The sequence below is a fragment of the Macaca nemestrina genome, chromosome 17 (assembly GCF_043159975.1).
Source record: "Macaca nemestrina isolate mMacNem1 chromosome 17, mMacNem.hap1, whole genome shotgun sequence".
Lineage (NCBI taxonomy): Eukaryota > Metazoa > Chordata > Mammalia > Primates > Cercopithecidae > Macaca > Macaca nemestrina.
The window spans coordinates 90,523,461-90,545,252 of record NC_092141.1 but is presented as its reverse complement, the minus strand read 5'-3'; the positions used below and the strand labels follow the sequence as shown (position 1 = coordinate 90,545,252).

Sequence of the window (21,792 nt, the reverse complement as noted above, 5' to 3'; positions counted from 1 at the left end):
TTATTTTTTATTTTTTTTTTTGAAACGGAGTCTTGCTCTGTAGCCCGGGCTGGAGTGCAGTGGCCGGATCTCAGCTCACTGCAAGCTCCGCCTCCCGGGTTTGTGCCATTCTCCTGCCTCAGCCTCCCGAGTAGCTGGGACTACAGGTGCCCGCCACCTTGCCCGGCTAGTTTTTTGTATTTTTAGTAGAGACGGGGTTTCACCGTGTTAGCCAGGATGGTCTCGATCTCCTGACCTCGTGATCCGCCCGTCTTGGCCTCCCAAAGTGCTGGGATTACAGGCTTGAGCCACCGCGCCCGGCCAGCCTGGCTGATTTTTTAAATTTGTTGTAGAGATGAGGTCTCACTGTATTGCCCAGGCTGGTCTTGAACTCTTGGGCTCAAGCGATTCTCCCGCCTCAGTGCTGAGATTGCAGGGGTAAGCCGCCATGTCCAGCCAACTCTTTTATAATAGGCAGTTCTGACTGGTGTAACAGTTTTGAGACAGTCTCATTCTGTCGCCCAGGCTGGAGTGCAGTAGCGTGATCTCAGCTCACTGCAGCCTCTACCTCCCGGGTTCAAGCGATTCTCCTGCCTCAGCCTCGTAAGTAGGTGGAATTACAGGTGGCCACCACCACACCCAGCTAATTTTTTTAGTTTTAGTGGAGACGGTTTCTCCATGTTGGCCAGGCTGGTCTCGAACTCTTGACCTCAAGTGATCCGCCCACCTCAGCCTCCCAAAGTGCTGGGATTATAGGCATGAGCCACCACACCCGGCCCTCATGGGTGGTTTGGTTTTGTTTTGAGATGGAATCTTACCCTGTCAGCCAGGCTGCAGTGCAGTGGCGTGATCTCGGCTTACGACAACCTCCACCGCCTGGGTTCAAGTGATACTCCTGCCTCAGCTTCCCAAGTAGCTGGGACTACAGGTGTGCGCCACCATGCCTGGCTAATTTTTATATTTTCAGTAGAGATGGGGTTTCACCATATTGGTCAGACTGGTCACGAACTCCTGACCTCAGGTGATCCACCCGCCTTGGCCTCCCAAAGTGCTGGGATTACAGACATGTATACATCAGACACAAAGATCAGCTCAGGATGGGTCATAGGCCTAATGGTAAAAGGTAAAACTATGAAGCAGTCTGGGCACGATGTCTCAACTGTCATCCTAACACTCTGGGAGGCCAAAGCTGGAGGACACTGGAGCCCGGAAGTTCGAGAGCAGCCTACACAACACGGAAGCCCCGTCTGTACAAAATATATATAAACAAAAGAATTAGCTGGGCATGGTGAGTGGTCCACACCTGTAATCCCAGCTTCTGGGGAGGCTGAAATGGGAGGATCCCATGAGTCCGGGAGGTCGAGGTCACAGTGAGCCATGATTGTACCACTCCAGCCTGAATGACAGAGCGATACCCTGTCTTAAAAAAATAAAAACTATAAAACAGTTATTATTAAGTTGAATCTCTTCAGGGCCTTGGAGTACACAAAGATTCTTTTCGGCAGGAGGCAGGACCTTGGGGTAGCACACAGAAAAACACGGGCATAAAAAAGGTAAATTGATAAATGTATGTTACGTAAACAAAACACTTGTGCTCACCAGAGGGCACTGTTAGAAACATGGAAAGGCACCGATGGGGGACGCAGTATTAGCGATACATACACACAACATGACTTCTATCTGAAACTTAAAAAGAACTCTGCTTGTTGATAATCATGCAGAAAGAGCAAAAGAATTCTGCCTGTTGATAACCAAACAGAAAGAGCATAAGAAGCTGGGCAGAGGGTGAAACGTTTCACAATAGGAAATGCAGGCCGGGCGCGGTGGCACACACCTGTAATCCCTGCACTTGGTGGATCACTTGAAGTCAGGAGTTTGAGACCAGCCAGGCCAACATGGTGAAACCCCATCTCTACTAAAAATACAAAAATTAGCCAGGTGTGGTGGCACGTGCTTGTAATCCCAGCTACTTGGGAGGCTGAGGCAGGAGAATCGCTTGAACCAGGAGGGTTCCAGCGGCTTCACATCTTCACTCACACTTGACATGGTTGGTTTTTTTCATTTCAGCCACACTGATGGATGTGTAATGGTTTATCATGTTTTAATTTGCATTTCCCTGATGACTAATCATAGTGACTGTTCCTGCATCTCCTTTTTTTTGTTGTTGTTGCCCAGGCTGGAGTGCAATGGCACAATCTTGGCTCACAAAGAGCCGCTGCACCCAGCCTCACTCTTTGTTTTTATCCAAGAGAAATAAAAACACAGATCCACAAAGAAATTGTATAAGAATGATCCTGGCAACTTTGTTCATATTAGCTCAAAACTGGAGGCTGGGCACAGTGGCTCACACCTGTAATCCTAGCACTTTGGGAGGCCAAGGCGGGCGGATCACCTGAGGTCAGGAGTTTGAGACTAGCTTGGCCAAAATGATGAAACCCTAGCTCTACCAAAAAATAGATAAAATTAGCCAGGCATTGTGGTCTGCGCCTGTGGTCCCAGCTACTTGGGAGGCGGAGGCAGGAGAACCACTTAAACCTGGGAGGCAGAGTTTGCAGTGAGCCGAGATTGTGCAACTGCACTCCAGCCTGAGTGACAGAGTAAGAGCCTATCTCAGGGGAAAAAAAAAAAAAAGCTGGAAATAACCCAAATGCATATCTCCCAGGGAATTATGTTATTCACAAGGAGAGGCACCCTCTGCAACAAAAAGGAACCAGCAAGCACAGGCTCCCTGTTAATCCCCGTGGTGCAGGAGGCATTTTTCTGAGTCTGTCACAGCCAAGGGCATTAAGGACTTCAAAACGTGTCTGTGGTGGGAGTGCTGCATGGGCAGGACCAGCACGGGGTGGGAGGTGGAGGGTGGGGAGCTCTCAGCTGCCTGCCCCTGTCCCTGTGCCCACACTCTGGAGGTCTCTGGTGGGCCAGAAACGATGAGTGCTCATTTCTCTCCCACCCTGCAGGCACAGTTGGCGTGCAACTCCCAGGTCTCCACGAGTACGGCGCCGTCGGGGGCTCCACACACACGGCCACTGCGGCCATGTGGGCCTGTCAGCACTGCACGTTCATGAACCAGCCAGGCACGGGCCACTGCGAGATGTGCAGCCTCCCCAGGACCTAGGGTGCCTGCCCTCTGCTGGCTAGGACCGGGCCCAGCCCAGCCCTTCCTGAAGCCAGAAGCGTTGCTCAGTGTGTTCCCTATAACTGCCCCACAGTGGGCAGCCCTGGAGGGACAAGGGCTGGCTGTCCTGGGCTCCCTGACCCACTGAAGCTTCTCAGCACGTTCCTCCTTGGAGAGCGGGTGCCACGGCTGGTATTCTGCACGCTGAGTGCAGTCCCAGACTGGAAACGCAGAGCGGCCCCTCATGCCTAATCCTGTTGACAAGCCCCCCACTGTGTTGGAAGGACCTCTCACCTCTATACGGCACCTGCAATTGGGGAGCATAGGGAGGGGCTGATGCTGCCACCACCCAGCCTTTTCCTTCCTTTCAATGCTTTTTGTTTGGCCTCCCCGCCCCCCGCGTTTTTCTGGCTGGGAGCTCTTGGTTGCCCCTGGTCTGACTGCTTGGTGGCAGACACCCTGCCTGTGAGGGCCACTTTCCTCTGCCGGGAGCTGTTTGGGGGGGATGCCGTGGCCCTGGACACAGCTCCCCTCTGCAGGTCTGCAGGTCGGTTTGCTGCCTGCCCTCCTCCTCTCACCCGATGTCCAGGTGGGATTTTAAAGTCTGCATTGGTTATAATAACAGTTATCAGTAATTCCTGCCCAGAAGACTTTTATTTATTTTTTTTTAAGATAAAAACTGCACAAAAGGGGAGTGAGAGAGACTAGTTTCCACATCTTTCCCTCCTTTAGTGAAGCCCCCGAGGTTGTGTCCAGGGTGATGAGTGTGGACGGGGGTACCAGTCAGTTCTCCCTTGAAGTAAACCTCAGTGCCTGAGACTTTTCTACCAAGCCACACAGCTGCAGCAGCTGCAGATACTGCGGGCTGAGCAGGAGCAGTGGTGGCGCCTGCCCTGAGGCTGCCCTGCGATGGCCTGGGTGGGAGAGCTGGGTCGCCGGTGTTGATGCTCTGGCCCTCCCCAATACGCTGCTTCATCCCACTGCACTGCCTGGCTGAGGGTGTTAGGGGCTGTGCCTCTTGTGAGGGCCATCTGGGACCTCTCTGGGGCACTGCACAATTGATAGTGTACCAATGGAGGGAGCCTGGGCGATCTGGAACAGCACCTGGTGGGGTCCTGTGTGTGTGCGCTCTGTGGGCTCTGCGATCGTCTGTGGCCAGGCCGGGGCACGGCTCTTACCTGGGGAGTGGTGGGCATCTCGATGCTTCTTTGCCTTAATGATGGCCACATTTGGGTTGCTCTGCACCCACGGGAGAGGCTGGCCCAGCTACAGACTGCTGGACTTCTGTGTCCATCTTGGGGGGTAAGCCCATGTGACCCTCCCACATTCTTGGCACTATGAACAGAGAACACTTGCCTGTTGGCTTCTGAAGTGGTCAGGACTGTGGCTGGCACCTCCAGGTCCGCCTGGCATGGGACACCAAGTGGAAAGCCCAAGCAGCTCATCTGCTCTTGGGACCAGGGGCCAGTTGGGTTAGGTCTGGTATGGCAGAGCTGTCCTGGAGGGTCTGGAGGGGTGGAGAGGAGCCTGGTTGAAGCGGACTGCTGCGGGTGCAACTCCCAGCTTGGCCACTGTGGGCTGTCTGCTCTCCCTCCTAGCAGCTGTCACGCTGAAGTTTTGTCCTCTGCTGTCTCTGGTCCTGAGATCAGCTGTGAGCCTAGGTGGCCAAGGCTTCCTGCATTGCTTCCCTGTGAGTCCAAGGCCGTCCCCACCACTGGGCAGGAGCTGGACAACACGGACTTCTAGAGACAGCCGCGTTGCCAGTTCCTCCTCTCCCACTTGCTCATCCTTATCTGCCATGCTATTCTAGTTTCCATTGTCCTCCACCAGCATTTCCCTCACTCTGAAATTCCGGCATTCACATCATTCATGTTTTCTTTTGTCTTTCAGCTAAAGAAAAAACATTGGCGATTTGTCTGCTTCTGGTTTTGAGTTACTCTTTGTTCAGTAATGCACTTTATTTTATTGTCCAAAGAGAGTCAGAGCTAAGCATACAGGCTTGGGGGTGAGCCCTGCTATAAGAGTTCAGGCCCTGGGAGGCTCAGCTACCTCCCGTTGTGGGAGGGAGGTCTCAGCCCCACCCCGCATCTTCACCTGCCCTTGGTGTGGACACACCCTCTCATGCTACCAGCACCATAACCCAGTGGGGGTGACTGGGTGCACACCTGCCCAGGTGAACACAGCGGCTGCCAGTCTCCTGGCCCAGAGAGGAGGTGGGGCCTGGCCCTGGTCTCTTCTAACCAGGCTGCTCGTGGGGCACAGGTGCTCCTGCTTCGGCTCTGTTTCGGCTCACAGGTGTGCATCACTGGGCTTGGATTTGCATTACATTGACCCCAGCCCTGCAGTGGAACCTAATAAAAGCGCCTGAAGCAACAGCCTGGTCTTAGTGTGTCCTTCCGGCGCACTCAACTGTTGTCTGGCATCTGCTCACTGTGTGGGGATTTGATAACTTGTGCCCAAGATATCACCGTCTTACGCGTGTGTATGTGCATGGACCATTTAAAGATGGGGATTCTACTTCCCCAGCCAGTCCCTCCCAACCTTGACTCCTCGATAAATTTCTTGAAGTGTTAACATCTAGGAGGAGGAGGAGAGTGCATCAGTGTTTGACAGCCCGGCCGCCCTTGGGTGCCTCTTCTGCATCTGCCCCACCTGTCAGCCCCGCAGCTGCTCCCAAGTCACTGCTTTGTGGACAGGTACATGTGACCAAACAGCAGGTGAAGGACAAAGCCCAAGAAGCCCAGGCTGCACAAGTGCAGCAAGGAGTGAGGCCTGGGGGTGACACGCCTGTGCTGCTTGAGCTGTCTTTCCTGTGACAATAGAAAGCGTCTAGAACAAGTGCTCTCTGAGCCTCAGGTAGGAGCCCTGGCAGCCACCGTTCAGCACCACTTTGTCCTTTGGCCAGTGACTCATTGCTGACTTGAGCAGTTACTAAAAAAAACCCTATTTTCTGAAGGGGGGTCTTGGGGTGAAGCAGGCCACAGGGCAGTTACCAAGGGGTCCTGGCTTCTGCACCCCAGCAGTGAGAGGGTGGGCCCCCAGCATCCGGCCTCCAATCCTGCACCTTCAACACAGTACAGTTCACTCAATTCCCCACAGCTCCTGGGATCACTTGGGCCCAGGAGGTCGAGGCTGCAGCGAGCTGTGATCGCAACTCTAGCCTGGGCCACAGGGTGAGACCTTGTCTGAAAAAAAAAAAATGCTGAGGTGGGGAGGCTCGGGGAGGTTGCATCAGAGAAAGCGCAAGTGCAGCAGCAGCCTGGGCCATGCAGGGAGCCAGTACCTGGTCATGGCAGTCTGTGTGAGAGCCAGTGAAAATCCTTGGTGCTTTCATCCTCTCTGGTTCTATGTAAAGATAAACACTGGGCACAGTGGCTCACACCTGTAATCCCAGCACTCTGGGAGGCCGAGGCGGGTGGATCACCTGAGATCAGGAGTTCTGGCCAACATGGTGAAACCCTGTCTCTACTAAAAATACAAAAACTGGACATGGTGGTGCACACCTATAATCCCAGCTACTCGGGAGGCCTAGGCTGGAGGATCAGTTGAACCCTGGGGGGCAGAGGTTGCAGTGAGCCGAGATTGTGCCACCACACACTCCAGCCTGGGCAACAGAGCAAGACTGTCTCAAAAGAAAAAAAAAAAATGCTGGGTGCAGCGGCTCATGCCTATAATCCCACCACTTTTGGGAGGCCAAGGCTGGCAGATCACTTGAGGTCGGGAATTCAAGACCAGCCTGGTCAACATGGTGAAACCCCATCTCCACTAAAAATACAAAATATTAGTGTGGTGATGTGTGTGCGCCTGTAATCCCAGCTACTTGGGAGGCCAAGGTAGAATTGCTTGAACCCAGGAGGCAGAGGTTGCAGCGAGCCAAGATTATGCCACTGCTCTCCAACCTGGACAACAGAGTGAGACTCTGTCTCAAAAAATTTAAAAAAATTTAAAAATGGTTCTGGATGCCAATCCCCCACGAAATCAAGCAAATCGTACTGCTTAGAAATAGAAAAGCCCAGGGTTGGAGACCAGCCTGGCCAACATGGCAAAACCCTGTTTCTATTAAACAATACAAAAAGCCTGGCGTGGTGGTGTGCACCTATAGTCCCAGCTAATCGGGAGGCTGAGGCAGGAGGTTGGCTTGAGCCTGGGGTGTTGAGGCTGCAGTGAGCCGAGATTGCACCACTGCAAAAAAAAAAAAAAAAAAAAAAAAGGGCGAACTCAGGTTCCTGGGTCCCTGCTCCACCTCCTGCTGTGTTCTTATTGGGCTGTGCTGCTCTGAGGAGAGGTCCCTCAAAGCCCAGCCCTCCTCACCCTCAGCACAGCCTGAAGCTTCATGGTTTCTCTCTTCTCAGTCTGACCTTCCAAATTGACTCCTTCATATAATTTGTGCTTAGGGAGATGATACCACCTACAGGTTGGGCATAGAAACAGTGTCCAGCGGTGTGCTCTGCTGTGTCAAAGGCTTCCGCTAGGAGTGTGTGTATCTTCCACACCCACAGCAGAGAGGTTGCCTCAGCCCTCATCACCCTTCGCCAAGTATAGGTGGGGCACAGCACAGCCCAGCAGCTGATGGAGAGCCGGCCTTGAGCCCTTTGCTGGTGTCCAACTCACCCCCTTTCCCCTGGGATCCATGCTTAAGGTCCCCCACATGACCATTGATCATAAATCTTGTTGCAGATAGGAGCTGGGCTTGGCGTGGGGCCAAGAGCCTGCCAGCCCCCGGAGCAGAATGGAGTGGGCAGCGGAGTAAACCGCCGGGTGAGGCTGCTGGTTTACCGGGCCTCCTCCCACGTTCTTTCCTCCTCCACGTGATCGTGATCATTTCCTCTAGGACGGTCTTGGCATGTTTCCATCCATATGGAAGAGACGGCCTGGGAGGACTGGATGGGAGTTGGTGTGTGTGAGCGAGCGAGCGACTCAAGAGGCTTCAGAGGGTTAAAACTAGCAGTCAGAAGACCGGCAGAGGCTCCCCTGTGGGGGAAATTCGGTCAGAAGACCGGGGAGGATCCCTGTGAGGAAATTCACAGAACGATGCGGCATCTGCACTTCCTGACTCTGAAGGCCAAATGGGATGCCCCTGGCCCTCCTCTCCCCACTCCCCAGCATCAAAGACAGCATTTCCAGCCCAAACACCTTCAGAGCAGCCCTGGCGACAGAGAGGATGGAGGAACTGACTCCAGGTGCCGCACCTGAGTCTGTCTATCCTAACACCCAGAATCAGACATCCCCGTTGTCCTGGGGTCAGTCCCCACCCCAAACTCAAAGGGGGGGCGGTCAGGACGTCTGCACGTGGTGCTTTGTGCTCCGGCAGGTGCACCCGGACTCCACGATGTCTGCCCAACTTCCAAGCCCTGTTTTGCAGCCCTGCCCGTAGACTCTCCCTCAAGAGTGTCTGGCCTTAGCGGTCTGCAGATTGGCTTCTTAAACGGAGGGAGGCGGACCGGGGGTGGGGTTCCTTGGTCATTTACTTGTCAGCGGTGTCCCTGGTTTCCGCTCTCTTCCGGGCGTGGAGGAGGTGTCATCGCAGACCCCTCCACGGGCGTCCTCCGGTCAGTACTTCTCTCCTGGAGGAAGTGGAGAGCTGCCCGGAGGGAGAGGGTGGAGGTGTCTTGCCCTGTCTCACAGTCATTTTCTTGTCCTTTGCTCCCAACCCGTGGTGTACTCCCCGTCCCCACGTGTTCAACCACGGAGGGAGGGACGCACTTCCACCTAAGCAGGCTCACGCCGCTGGGCCCTGAACGTGGGGGCCCCTGGGGGGCGGCTCACGGGGCACAGGGCAGAGATCCATCGCTAGGATGACAAGAGCCGGCGCTGCCCCACCCCGTCCCCGGCTGGAGTGCGCTCCGGCAGGACTCAGGGGCTCTCCGAGAGCCCAGAGAATCAAGGGGTTTACGCAAAAGCCAGAGGAGCGCAGCGCGGCCTTTCCCGCCCGCCCCCGGCACCGCCGACCGCTTTACGGCGGAGGTCGCGCCGCACAGCGGGCTGCCGTAAAGCGCTCCGAGGCGGAGCCGCCGCCGCGCGGCCGGGGCTCTTCACCCTGACCGGCCCGCGCTCACGATGGCCAGCGCTGCGCCGCGGGTCCGCTACCTGGCGGGCTTCTGCTGTCCCCTCGGGGGCCTGGCGGCGGGCAAGCCCCGCGTGCTGTACCACGAGGCGGAGGTCTTCCTGTCCACCGGCAGCGAGCTCGTCTACGTGTACGACCAGGAGGGCGGGCTGCTGACCGTGAGCGCCGGCCCGCGGGGGCGGGAGGGGCCGGGCGGGGGCGGCGGTTCCCGTGAAAATGAAGACCGCGGGCCCGCGCGTCGCCTCGGCCTGACCCGCGCCCCGGTCCGCAGGCGGCGTTCCGGTTCCCCGACCAGGTGTGGCACCTGGAGCTGCTGGCGCCGCGCAGGTTGCTGTACGCGCTGTGCGCCCGGAGGGGCCTTTACTGCCTGTCGCTGGACCACCCGGGCAGGAGCAGGTGAGGGCGGGCCCGCGGCCTCCCTCCCGCACGCTCCTGCTGCCCCCGGACTGCTTCAGAGCGAGCAGCCGCACCTCCTCGCTCTTGGGGACCCGGGCTGCCACCAGCTCTGAGCCTTGGCCGCCATCCCCGCCCATATCTGGAGCCCCTGCCCCCAGCACTCTTGCTGCAAGTATCTTGCTCACAGTCCTTAGTAAGTGGGGTTCACATGGTTAAGCCTACTTCGAGGTGCGGGATCCTGTCCTTTGGGCCCTGGTGGCCCGGTGCTGTCTGGTGAGACACGCCCCCGAGGTTGGGTGTTTATTAGAGGGAGGAGACAGCAAAGGCACCGTGACCCGGAGCCAGTGATCAGTGGAAACCATCTGGGTCGGAAGGAAGCGAGCTCCGAGCAGCCAGGCCTGTCTTCAGTGCAGAGCCGGCAGCTGCTGACCGCGGCCCAGGCTGTAGAGGGGGGGCAGCCTGTGCACTTTGCAACCCGGACCTCAGCCGGACGGTTCTGTGCTGAGGGGTGTCCGTTCAAGCTGCTTTTGAATGTCTGATACTTCCTGTCAAGCGTGTCCTCCGTGGGGAAGGTGGGAGGCCATGTGGCAGATGGACTGCTGAGGGCCTTGAGGGTCACTGCGGGGACCCCTGAGCCAGACTGCTCCATGCCAGGTTATGGTGAAGAGAACGTGGGAATCCCACCCTGCCCAGGCCTGACCAATGCGTCCCTTGTTCTCAAAGGTCTACAAGCCGGGATGACAGGGACAGCGAGGACGGTGACCAGCCTTCCCCTGTGATCCCTGTGGACCCCGATGCCTGCATCCTTCCCGATGCTGCGCTGTGCGCGTTCACCGTGCTGGACAGTGTGCTGGTCACCCTGGTGCAGGGCCCTGCCCGGTGGAAGATGCAGCTGTTTGAGCAGCCCTGTCCTGGGGAGGACCCCCGGCCAGGAGGCCAGATCGGTGAGGTGGAGCTGTCCACCTACGCCCCCCCAGCCGGGGTCCCAGGAAAGCCTGCAGACCCCCACTTCCTTCCAGTGCTATGCTGTGTGTCACCGTCAGGCTCCAGGGTGCCGCGTGACCTCCTTGGGGGCCCTGGGGGCTTCACGCTGGAGGACGCCCTCTTCGGGCTCCTCTTTGGAGCTGATGCCACCCTCCTGCAGTCACCTGTGGTCCTCTGTGGTCTCCCTGATGGCCAGCTCTGCTGTGTGATCCTGAAGGCCCTGGTCACCTCCAGGTCAGCCCCTGGTGACCCAAATGCCCTTGTCAAGATCCTCCATCACCTGGAGGAGCCTGTCATCTTCATAGGGGCCTTGAAGACAGAGCCACAGGCTGCAGAAGCTGCAGAGAATTTTCTGCCTGACAAGGATGTGCACTCTGACTGCCTGGTGGCCCTTGGTCACCATGGCCGGATGCTGGCCATCAAGGCCAGCTGGGATGAGTCTGGGAAGCTGGTGCCCGAGCTGCGGGAGTACTGCCTCCCAGGCCCCGTGCTCTGCGCTGCCTGTGGCGGGGGTGGCCGCGTGTACCACAGCACCCCTTCTGATCTCTGTGTGGTGGATCTGTCTCGGGGAAGCACCCCGCTGGGCCCCGAGCAGCCCGAAGAAGGCCCGGGAGGCCTGCCCCCCATGCTGTGCCCAGCCAGCCTGAACATCTGCAGTGTCGTCTCTCTGTCCGCCTCTCCCAGGACGCATGAAGGTATGAGCTGCTGTCTAGAATGAAAGATGGGAGCCCAGGGTGGAGCGTCCTTTTTGGCTGTCTGCTACTATCAGGCCGCCTTCCTTTCCTGGGCTTGTTCTTTCGCAACGCTGACAGGTGTTGATACAGCCTAGTGGTTAACTCCCTTCTTGTCTCAAGGTCAAGCAGGGGCTGGTGGTGGGTCTATGCATTGTTCTGCCTCTGGGGTCTAGGGTGTGGCCCTGGGCCTGGTAGGATCTGAGTGTGCTGCTTGCTGGCTGTGGACTCGGAGGAAACTCGGGGGTCGGCCGCAAGTGCCTCCTCCGCAGGTCTTATATGGCGAGCCGCCCAGGGAGGTCTGTTCCGGACTCGCCTTTCTTCCAAAGGCTGCAAACGCCTGCTCGTGTCATGGTGTGGCCTGCCCGTGAGTCTGCTCTGGACCGAAGGCAGATGGCACCGTGGAATTCTAGTTTTGTGTGTGTGGCCTGCCCGTGAGTCTGCTCTGGACCGAAGGCAGATGGCATCGTGGAATTCTAGTTTTGTGTTTTCCACAGAAAAAGCCAGAGAGGGTTTTAGCTGTGTGTGCCCAATGTTGGGGTGAGAGAAATAGAGCCACACACCCCCAACTAGTGCATTTCCCCGAGTCTGCTCACATTGTGAGCATGCTAACAAATCTCGCCACGGAAAATACATACACAGCAGGAGAGGAGGGCTTTGAAGGGAAACACCAGACTGTCTCCACTGCGGAAGAGAGGGCTGCAGACGGGGTCAGAGATGGCAAGGCTCGGGGCCACCGACAGAAGCCCGGGGTGGGGATAGCGCCTTTGTCTCGGGACCTTCTCTTCCTCACTGGACACTGGTCTTGTCTTCCGACTTCTTTCCTGGAGCCTGGGGAAACACCTGAGTGTCACGCTGCTTGCCTCTCCCAGTCTGCGGACCAGGCCCCTTGTGTGTCTGTCACCAGGTGGCACCAAGCTCCTGGCCCTGTCCGCCAAAGGCCGCTTGATGACCTGCAGCCTGGACCTAGACTCTGAGATTCCTGGCCCAGCCAGGATGACCACAGAGAGTGCAGGCCGGAAAATTAAGGAGCTGCTGTCTGGAATTGGCGACATCTCTGAGAGGTGAGCAGTTTGGCTTGGGCCGGGCAGAGGCTGGCACTGCCATCCTTGGGAGGTGGTGTCTCTGTGTGGGGTCGTCCTGAGTCTGGGTGTCCTCGGGTGGCAATGGTCCAGGAGAGGCCATTACTTGGCCTTTTTTTTTCTGGTTTTTTTTTTTGAGATGGGGTCTCGCTCTGTTGCCCAGGCTGGAGTGCAGTGGCGCAATCTTGGCTCACTGCAAGCTCCGCCTCCTGGGTTCACGCCATTCTCCTGTCTCAGCCTCCCGAGTAGCTGGGACTAGAGGTGCCCGCCACCATGCCCGGCTAATTTTTTTTATTTTTTGGTAGAGACAAGGCTTCACCTTGTTAGCCAGGATGGTCTCGATCTCCTGACCTCGTGATCCGCCTGCCTCAGCCTCCCAAAGTGCTGGAATTATAGGCGTGAGCCACAGCACTCTACTTGGCCTCTTTTTTTGAGAGGGAATTTCACTCAATGTCACCCAGGCTGGAGTGCTGTGGTACGATCACTGTTCACTGCAACCTCCGCCTCCCGGGTTCAAGTGATTCTCCTGCCTCAGCCTCCTGAGTGGTTGGGATTATAGGAGTAATCCACCACGCCCAGGTACTTTTTGTATTTTTAGTAGAGATGGGATTTCACCATGTTGCCCAGGCTGGTCTCAAACTCCTGGGCCCAAGTGATTTGCCTGCCTTGGCCTCTCAAAGTGCTGGGATTACAGGCATGAGCCACCGCTCCCGGCCATTGCTTGTCCTCTTAAGATATCTTGAGAGCCTCAGGCGTCCCACTGTTTGGTGACAGGCTACCCAGCTGCCTCTGGAAGATGAGCCAGGACTGCCCCCCAGCACCCCACTCTTTCTTCCTAGTGGGCCACAGGAGACATCCCCTGCTGAGTCTTCACCCTCCCTGCTCTCAGCGCAGGATCCAGTGTGCTTTTCCTCCCGCAGCACTGGCCTCGGGACGTTCAGAGAGAACACACTGCGTGCATGCAGCATCCCCTGCACCTCTCACGTGACCACTGGGGTCCTGAGAGCGAGGGGCCTGTCACCCCAGGTCCCTGTGGTTAGGGCTGTTTCTGTAGTGCCTGCCACCCTCCTGGCTTTCGCTGTAAAGGCTGCAAGGGAGAAAAGAGACCCACTAGGAACATTTTGGGGAGCCGAGGCGGGGGGTAATGCACCACCTGGCCCCTGAGTGGCCCAAATGTGGGTGGTGGGCTTCTCGCACCTGGCAGATTAGCCTAGGCCCCCCAAACACCAGCTCCATCCTCTGTCCGCTTTCCTCCTGCAGCCCAAGAGGAGAGATGAGGTCAGATGGCTTGAGGCAGCTTCCAGAGAGGCTCAATGTGGGTGGGACCGGGAGAGACAGGTTCCTGCAGCAGGAGCCCCCTCTCTGGTGTGGCTCCACCCCCACTGTGTGCTTGTGGAGCCAGGTTCGGTGCCTACTGGGCCTGAGTCAAGATGTGGCACCGGGCGCTGTGGGTGTCCCCCCCTCTCCTGGGGGTCATGTCTGTCTTTCGCAGAGTGTCTTTTCTAAAGAAAGCGGTTGACCAGCGGAACAAGGCCCTGACAAGCCTCAACGAGGCCATGAACGTGAGCTGTGCACTGCTGTCAAGTGGCGCGGGCCCCAGGCCCATCTCCTGCACCACCAGCACCACCTGGAGCCGCCTGCAGACGCAGGACATGCTCATGGCCACCTGCGTGCTAGAGAACAGCAGCAGCTTCAGCCTGGACCAGGGGTGGACCCTGTGCATCCAGGTGCTCACCAGCTCCTGTGCCCTTGACCTGGACTCGGCCTGCTCGGCCATCACCTACACCATCCCCGTGGACCAGCTCGGCCCCGGTGCTCGGCGGGAGGTGACGCTACCCCTGGGCCCTGGTGAGAACGGCGGGCTCGACCTGCCTGTGACCGTGTCCTGCACGCTGTTCTACAGTCTCAGGGAGGTGGTGGGCGGGGCCCTCGCCCCCTCGGACTCTGAGGACCCCTTTCTGGATGAGTGCCCCTCCGACGTCCTGCCTGAGCAAGAGGGCGTTTGCCTGCCCCTGAGCAGGCACACAGTGGACATGCTGCAATGTCTGCGCTTCCCTGGCCTGGCCCCGCCACACACACGGGCCCCCTCCCCACTGGGCCCCACCCGCGACCCCGTGGCCACTTTTCTGGAAACTTGTCGGGAGCCTGGCAGCCAGCCAGCAGGACCCGCCTCCCTGCGGGCCGAGTTCCTGCCCCCATCTGTGGCTTCCATCAAAGTGTCAGCGGAGCTGCTCAGGGCTGCCTTGAAGGACGGCCACTCAGGTTGGTGGCACTGATTGGCTTTGCTCAGCCTTGGGGATTTTTTTTTTTTTCCTTAAAGAGACAGGAACTTGCTGTGTTGCCCAGGCAGGAGTACAGTGGTACAGTCATGGCTCACTGCAGCCTCGAGCTCCTGGCCTCAAGTGATCTTCTCATTTGGGCCTCCCAGAATGCTGGGATTCCCTGCATGAGCCACTCCACCCCACCCACCTCGGGCCTGTGGACATGGGCTGTTCCTCCTTCTCCCAGCTGCTCCTGTGGGGCGGCCTGGCCCCCCAGCCCAGCGAGCTCTGCTCAGGAAATGAGCTTCGCCTGCATCCCGTCCGCTGTTGGGGTCTGGCCTTATGTGGGGCCCTCTCACCATGTATTTCTTTTCAGTTTTTTTAAACCTATATATGGAAGCGTAACCTACATACAGCAGAGTCACAAAGGAGCCAAACTGTGAGCTTCATATCGCAGGCACCCGGGGAGGGAGTCAGCTGCACTCACCCCAAAGCCCCGGCACCATTCATCAGGCGTTTGTGAGCTCCACGTAATGGAGTGTGTCCCTTCTTCGTGTCTGTCCTTTGCTCCCCCATGTGTGTGAGACCCTTTGTCACAGGTGCAGATGTCGCCATTCTACCGCAGATGGGTATTTGGATGGTCTCTGGATTTGGGCTTGTGCAGAGAGGGCAGCCGCAGCCATCCCCTGGGGTGTGTCTGCCCGGTGCCGGGGCGGTGCTGCCTGCTCCTAACCTCAGCCCCCAGGAGCATTGCCAGGTCCCCCACAGTGGAGTTTTCACCTTCCACAGATTGTAGCTGCCCCCATCCATCGCAGGGCTTGTTCAGCAGAGAGAGTTGAGCAGCGGCCTCCTTCCTTTCTCTGAGTCAGCCGGCCGTGCCGCAGCTTAGGGTGGGGCTGTGGATAGCTGGGATGCTTAGATGGCTCTGGGAAGGGCACTTTGGGGCAGCCGTGCAGATGCCCACCTGGTAGGATCCGCTGAGCTCTTGGCTGGTGCCTCCCCTCCAGGTGTGCCCCTGTGCTGTGCCACCCTGCAGTGGCTCCTTGCTGAGAATGCCGCTGTGGACATCGTGAGGGCTCGAGCGCTGTCTTCCATCCAGGGAGTGGCCCCTGATGGCGCTGACGTTCACCTCATCGTCCGAGAGGCAAGCAGGGGTTCAGGCAAACGAGCCTCGGCAGTTCTTGGGGTGGGACCCCTGGGCTGGAGCTCGGGAGGACCCCTCACCCTGGGCGGGGGCCTGGCAGCCTTCTCCCGAGCTCCCCAGAGGACTATGATGTGATAATTTCCCCTCATGCCAAGCAGACCCCACTCAGGCGGGGAGGGCCTTGCAGCTCAGATCCCCGAGGACTGGCCCTGTCCAGCCCTGTCCGCCATGAGGGCCCCCTTCCCCTGTCCAGTACTGAAGTCATAGCAGGTTCCACAGTGCTGCTGGCAACACCCGTACCCCAGGAGCAGCAGCCCCGTTAACCCCCTGCACTGCTAGAGGGCTCCAGACCCGTCGCGGAAGCTGCTGAATGGCGAATGGCACTGCTGGTCTACAGCCCCTGTCGTGCACACCTTTCCAGAGACTCATGACCTCCAGCACACCCTCACGTCCCACCAGCAGAGGCTCTTGCAGGGTAGCCCAGGCTGCCAGGACACGTGTGTCCCTGAGGATGGGCAAGGCTGCCTGGGGCTCAGAGTCTGCACTTGGTTTTGGTTTTCGTTTTCGTTTTCATTTTTTTTTTGAGATGGAGTCTCGCTTTGTCGCCAGGCTGGAGTGCAGTGGCGTGATTTTGATTCACTGCCATCTCCACCTCCTGGGGTCAAGCGATTCTCCTGCCTCAGCCTCCTGAACAGCTGGGATTACAGGCGCCCACCACCACACCCAGCTAATTTTTGTATTTTTAGTAGAGATGGGGGTGTCACCATGTTGGCCAGGATGGTCTTGATCTCCTGACCTCAGGTGATCTGCCCGTGTCGGCCTCCCAGAGTGCTGGGATTACAGGCGTGAGCCACCACGCCCGGCCCAGAGTCTGCACTTGGAATCGAGCCTCGGCCCTCGGGTGCCTTGACTGCCCACTGCGTGGCCCTTTCAGCCCGGATGCTGGGTCTGCTGGTGGCCCTGCAGGTCGGTGCTAACAGACCCTGTGGGAGAGCTGCAGGTGACTGTGTCCTTTCTGGGCTCCCGAGGCCCCTGGCGTCTCACGTCCTGTGTGGCGTGTGGAGGATAAGCCTGGTTTCCTGGCTCTTGGCCTGTTCTTGCCATTCTTTGTTGTCCAGCTCAGCTCAGGCCAGCCTCCCTAAGGGACAGGTGGGTGTCCCATAGATAGGCCTAGCAACTCCCAGTGCCCACAGCGATGCCCTAACCCTGCTGCCAGAGGTGATCTTGATGCCTGGTGTGGGGGGACAGGCCTGGACCCCCCAAGGGGCATGCAAGATCTACATGTAGGTTGTGCACAAGGCATGTCACTGCAGTGGCCTCCTCCTGGAGCAGGCCCCAGTCTGGCTCAGGGCCCTGCGTGAATTCCACAGGTCTGAGGGACGGGGTCTTCCTGACACATCTGGGCGCAGAGCAGGTTCCTGCCACTGGTTGGTGGCTCATTCTTCAGGTGGAGAAAGTTAAACTAGGGTACTGAGCTCTGCCTCCTTCAGGGTACAGGACAGCCCAGGGCAGGGGGTTGGCCTCACGTGCTGCCAGCTGGGGAGGCTTCTGTGTAGCCTGAGCCCCCCGGGCAGGTGGGGGTGCCACAGGCAGGCAGTGAGGTGGCTCCTGTGTTGCAGGTGGCCATGACCGACCTCTGCCCAGCCGGGCCCATCCAGGCAGTGGAGATCCAAGTGGAAAGCTCCTCTCTGGCCGACATTTGCAGGGTGCACCATGCCGTTGTCGGGCGCATGCAGGTATGTCGGCCCGCTCAGGAAGGCGGCCAGGATCTGTGGGTCGCTCGCTAAGGTCCGTGCATGGGACCCTGTAGCTGCTGGCCACGGGGTCTGCAGCTCCCTGCACGGGAGTTGTAGGAAGATCCAAGCCTGCTCTGCCGCTGAGTGCAGTGTTGTGCAGTGGGGCTGTGGGCGATGAGAGGCATGAGGTGGACCCTCTCAGGAGGCCAGTGCTGCTCCCCAGGTGTGCCGTCACCCCCGGGCACCTGTGAGTGCAAGGACTGCCCGGGCTACGAGGCCAGTGGGCTTCTATTTGTGACCTGCGAGGTCAGCCCAGGGTTTCCTCCCTTCTCTGGCTGGGCAGAGGCTGCATAGAGAGGCCGTGGTCTGGGCGTGGATCCTAGAACAAGGTGCTGGGAGCCTCCACGTCTTTGCCAAGAGAGTGGAGTTTGCAGCTCCCCCCACTCACAGCCCCAGGGGTTCCCTGGCACAGGAATAGCTGCTTCCATGCTGTGCCCAGAGCCAGCTTGGGCTAGCGGCTGCCAGATCTGAGAAGAAGCTCTCCAAGTTCCAAGCTAAAGTCTAAACTTGTGCCCTCGGCAGGGCAGCTGTCACACCTATCCACTAGGACTGTAGCACAGCTTTGGCTCACACAGTGGGTCTGCAGCAACCCTAGAAACCGGTTCTGGAGTTTCTTGTTAGGGGTGGTCCCTGCCTCGGCTCCACCTGGGCTTATCAATGTGCATGCCCAGGCCTCCCCAACCCCTGAGACCCAGGGCCTGCGGCCTGATGCCAGCTCAACTCCCGTGGGCACTGTGGTGATGCTTGGAGACGAGGCCCCTCTGCGAGCAGTGACTCTGCCCAGCCCCGCCAGGTGGCTCAGATGGCCGATCCCAATGAACACGTCAGCTCACACAGCACCATGACCCAGAGATTTCGTTTGGTGCAAGGACCCTGCACCCTACACTTCCATGACCCTGATGAGCATGTCACGCAGCACTGTGACCCCAGTGATCTCACGGCACCATGATGGGGGGCTGCCTGGGCTTGGGGGTCTTGTCCTGAGTGCTGGGGGCACCACGGGGATCTCCAGAGCTGAGGTGTTGCCTGTCAAAGGAAGCTCTGCCCACTGGGCCATCTGGTCCCCAAGAAAGTCCCGTTCCCTGCCAAGAGCAGAGCTCCAGCCCCTGGGTTTGTGTCTAGATTTTTCTCATCTTACAAGGACACAGTCATGTGGGGTCAAACCCACTCCCGCGATCTCATCTTGGTCATCTGCAGAGACCCCATTTCCAGACGCAGCCACTCTCTGAGTGCTGGCACTGGGGCTTCCGCATGAATCTGGGGGGGCCCACGCACTGCTGCTGCCTCGTGGACACAGATCTCGTATTGGGCTGCAGACCTTAGTGTCCCCCAACAGCTAGGTGCCTACCCCGCGAGCAGGAGTGCTCTCAGGACCCTACCCAGCACACAGCAGCTACCAGCACTTCTGGGACCCCAGGCAGGCCAGTGCTGCCCCTCGGGGTGTCAGGGTCTCTTCTCAGTTGCTTTGCTCCAAGAGCCTGCAGGAACCTCACTGCCCAGGCTCATCTGGAAATTTAGTTGTATTTATTTATCTGTTTGTTTGAGATAGAGATCCGGCTCTGTCACCCAGGCTGCTAGTCCAGTGGAGCGATCTCGGCTCACTGCAACCTCTGCCTCCCAGGTTCAAGTGATTCTCCTCCCTCAGCCTCCCGAGTAGCTGGAATTACAGGCTCCTGTCACCAGGCCTGGCTAATTTCTTTTCTTTTTTTTTTTTTTTTGAGACGGAGTCTCGCTCTGTGTCTCCCAGGCTGGAGTGCAGTGGCCAATCTCAGCTCACTGCAAGCTCCGCCTCCCGGGTTCCCACCATTCTCCTGCCTCAGCCTCCCGAGTAGCTGGGACTACAGGCGCCCGCCACCGCGCCCGGCTAGTTTTTTGTGTTTTTAGTAGAGATGGGGTTTCACCGTGTTCGCCAGGATGGTCTCGATCTGACCTCGTGATCCACCCGTCTCAGCCTCCCAAAGTGCTGGGATTACAGGCGTGAGCCACTGTGCCCGGCTGATTTCTTTATATTTTTAGTAGAGATGGGGTTTCACCGTGTTGGTCAGGCTGGTCTTGAACTCCTGACCTGAAGTTATCTGCCTGCCTCAGCCTCCTAAAGTGCTGGGATTACAGGCCTGAGCCCATCTGGGAAGTTTAGATCCAAGCCCAGGGAGCCGGTGCCGCAGCCCACACTGGGCTGTGCCGCGTGACTGAGTGAATGGCCAGGCCAGGGTCTCTGCACAAGATGCTAAGGCAGTTCCCTGGCTGCTCTGTGCTCCTGAGCGGCCTGAAGCCCAGGATGGGAGAAGGGGGCAGCAGGCAGGTCTGGATCTGCATAGAGTGTGGCTCTTGGGGACAAGGAAGATCCCACTAGTGGAGAGAAAAGAACCAAACAAGTTCATTTCCAAGAAACTGTCAGGCCAGGGGCTCTGTGCCCTGCTGCTCTGGAGGGCAGGAAGTTGAGGTGAACAGTGGGGTGGAAAACAGCAAAGCGGCTGGGGGGGTGCCAGGCAGGGAGGCGGGGGTGGGGGGGTGCCAGGCAGGGAGGCAGCACTGGGCAGATAGAAGGAGAGGGTCACCCTGCTTCGAGGGGTGTGGGGGCAGGTGCTGGAGCACACCCTCTCCAGCATGTCCCCTGTGTCGCCCCCAGACGATGGTGACAGAGCAGGCCGCCCAGGGCTCCAGTGCTCCTGATCTCCGTGTGCAGTATCTCCGCCAGATCCATGCCAACCACGAGGTGAGCACCCGGTGCCCTGGACAATCCCCTCCACCTGGGTAGCCAGGAGCGCCTGTTGGCAGGCCCTTCTCCAGTCACCCGGAGTCTGCAGAGTCCTCGCAGTGCGTGGGCTTGGCTCCCGTGGGCCTGGGGCAGAGTCCGAGTGACCACAGCCTTTCCTGCCCCTCGTCTTCCTTGAGGGGCCAGGTGTCCAGGCCAGGCTGCGTGTCCCATGTTTTAAGGTTCCAGATGAGTGTTCATCCTTGGACCACCTGTCACTTCCCAAGTATGGTCCTGCGAGTGGTGGGTCCCCCAGAGACATCCAGTGACATCCCCAGGGCCAGGTGGGGGCCTGAGCTGTGTCTGCTCCACCTGCAGACGCTGCTGCGGGAGGTGCAGACCCTGCGCGACCGGCTCTGCACAGAGGATGAGGCCAGCTCCTGCGCCACCGCCCAGAGGCTGCTGCAGGTGTACCGGCAGCTGCGCCACCCCAGCCTCATCCTGCTGTGACCAGGCGGGCCTGCCCTGGCCACGGCTCTGGTCACGCTTCCAGCCTCTGTAACAGCCCCCCAGGCCTTCGTGGTTTTAGAGGAAAACTGAGTTGGCCTGGTCAGAGCCGTCAGGAAGGTGTGGCCTGGCCACGTGGGAGCAGAACACTCATGAAAGTGCTTGAAGGCCACGAAGCACAAAGCAGATTCTGATTGGGAGCAACCGAGGTGGGCTCTGAACCTGGCCGGTCCAGCTTCGCGTCCTCTGCTGCTCTCTCTCCTCCTCTGACCGCGGCCGCAGCCCCTGCACTCGCCTTCCTCACTGCTGGGCAGCCTTCCCGCCGCAGCAGCAGCCCCTGAGGCCAGGAGGCAGTGCGGTGCATTCTGGACCCTACGGGCCGGAGAAACAGGATTTCTGGGGTTTGGACTTGGGGTGAGTTTGTAACTGTTGCTGCCGCACCACCAGGAGCACCAGCTGCCCCTCTGGGTGGCGCTACCAGGCGCCCCACGGTACCCCTGTCGCACTGTTCACACCTGCCCGGCTGCCCACTCTGGGACCCCGAGGTGGGAGGGTGCTCCCTGAGACCAAAGCACAAAACAGCATGCAGGGAGCTCCTGCAAGTGCCCGTGGCCTTGCGCCACACCAAGGAAGGGCCATCGGGTGGCCTGTGGCCGGAATGCTCAACAACTAGGTGCCCCCGGCCGGGGCCGTACCCAGCACTGTGCACTATTTTCAGGGCCACTCGGTGGCGCTGTGGCCTGGGGGTGCCCTGAGCCCCAGCCCCAGCCCCCAGCCCCCTCCCTCAGACTGGGCTACGGCCCGCCTCCTGGTGCTGGCGTTTTCATCTGGGGAGGGTGCTCGTGCCTCCCGCTGCAGGCACTGTCCGCGACGAGTGCGGGTAGGAGCCGTGAGGTGCTTCTCTGCTGTGACAAACGACCCTGTCTGTGAAACTTCCGGCCTCGGCTGTGTTTTCTCACCCCTTCCCACCCTCTCACTGGGCTCCCTCCAGAGTCATGGCATTGCTTGGGAGCCCCCAGCACGGGGGTGGCCTCCAAG

General features: G+C 58.6%; 2 protein-coding genes across 5 annotated transcripts in view; both read left to right on the top strand.

Moving 5' to 3' along the window:
- The window catches only part of LOC105469299 (NPL4 homolog, ubiquitin recognition factor), an 86,824-nt gene extending 81,355 nt beyond the window's left edge, over positions 1-5,469 (top strand). The window contains exon 17 of the mRNA XM_071081823.1: positions 2,937-5,469. Coding sequence (XP_070937924.1) covers positions 2,937-3,094 — 158 coding nt within the window. The 3' untranslated portion in view covers positions 3,095-5,469. The remainder of the gene's footprint in view (positions 1-2,936) is intronic.
- A 3,626-nt stretch (positions 5,470-9,095) lies between these two features.
- On the top strand, positions 9,096-21,686 carry LOC105469298 (FA core complex associated protein 100). 4 transcript variants are annotated; one of them, XM_011720190.3, is made up of 9 exons: positions 9,096-9,316; positions 9,430-9,554; positions 10,278-11,233; positions 12,177-12,333; positions 13,844-14,613; positions 15,620-15,756; positions 17,376-17,492; positions 20,182-20,268; positions 20,626-21,686. In XM_011720190.3, the coding sequence occupies exons 1-9, from the start codon at positions 9,152-9,154 to the stop codon at positions 20,755-20,757; spliced, it is 2,646 nt and encodes an 881-aa protein (XP_011718492.2). In that variant the 5' UTR covers positions 9,096-9,151; the 3' UTR covers positions 20,758-21,686. The 4 variants fall into 4 exon arrangements, with proteins under 4 accessions (XP_011718492.2, XP_011718493.2, XP_011718495.2 ...); XM_011720191.3 differs by having other exon boundaries at positions 9,097-9,316; positions 13,844-14,199; XM_011720193.3 differs by having other exon boundaries at positions 9,129-9,316; positions 9,430-9,747.
- The last annotated feature ends 106 nt before the right edge of the window (positions 21,687-21,792 follow it).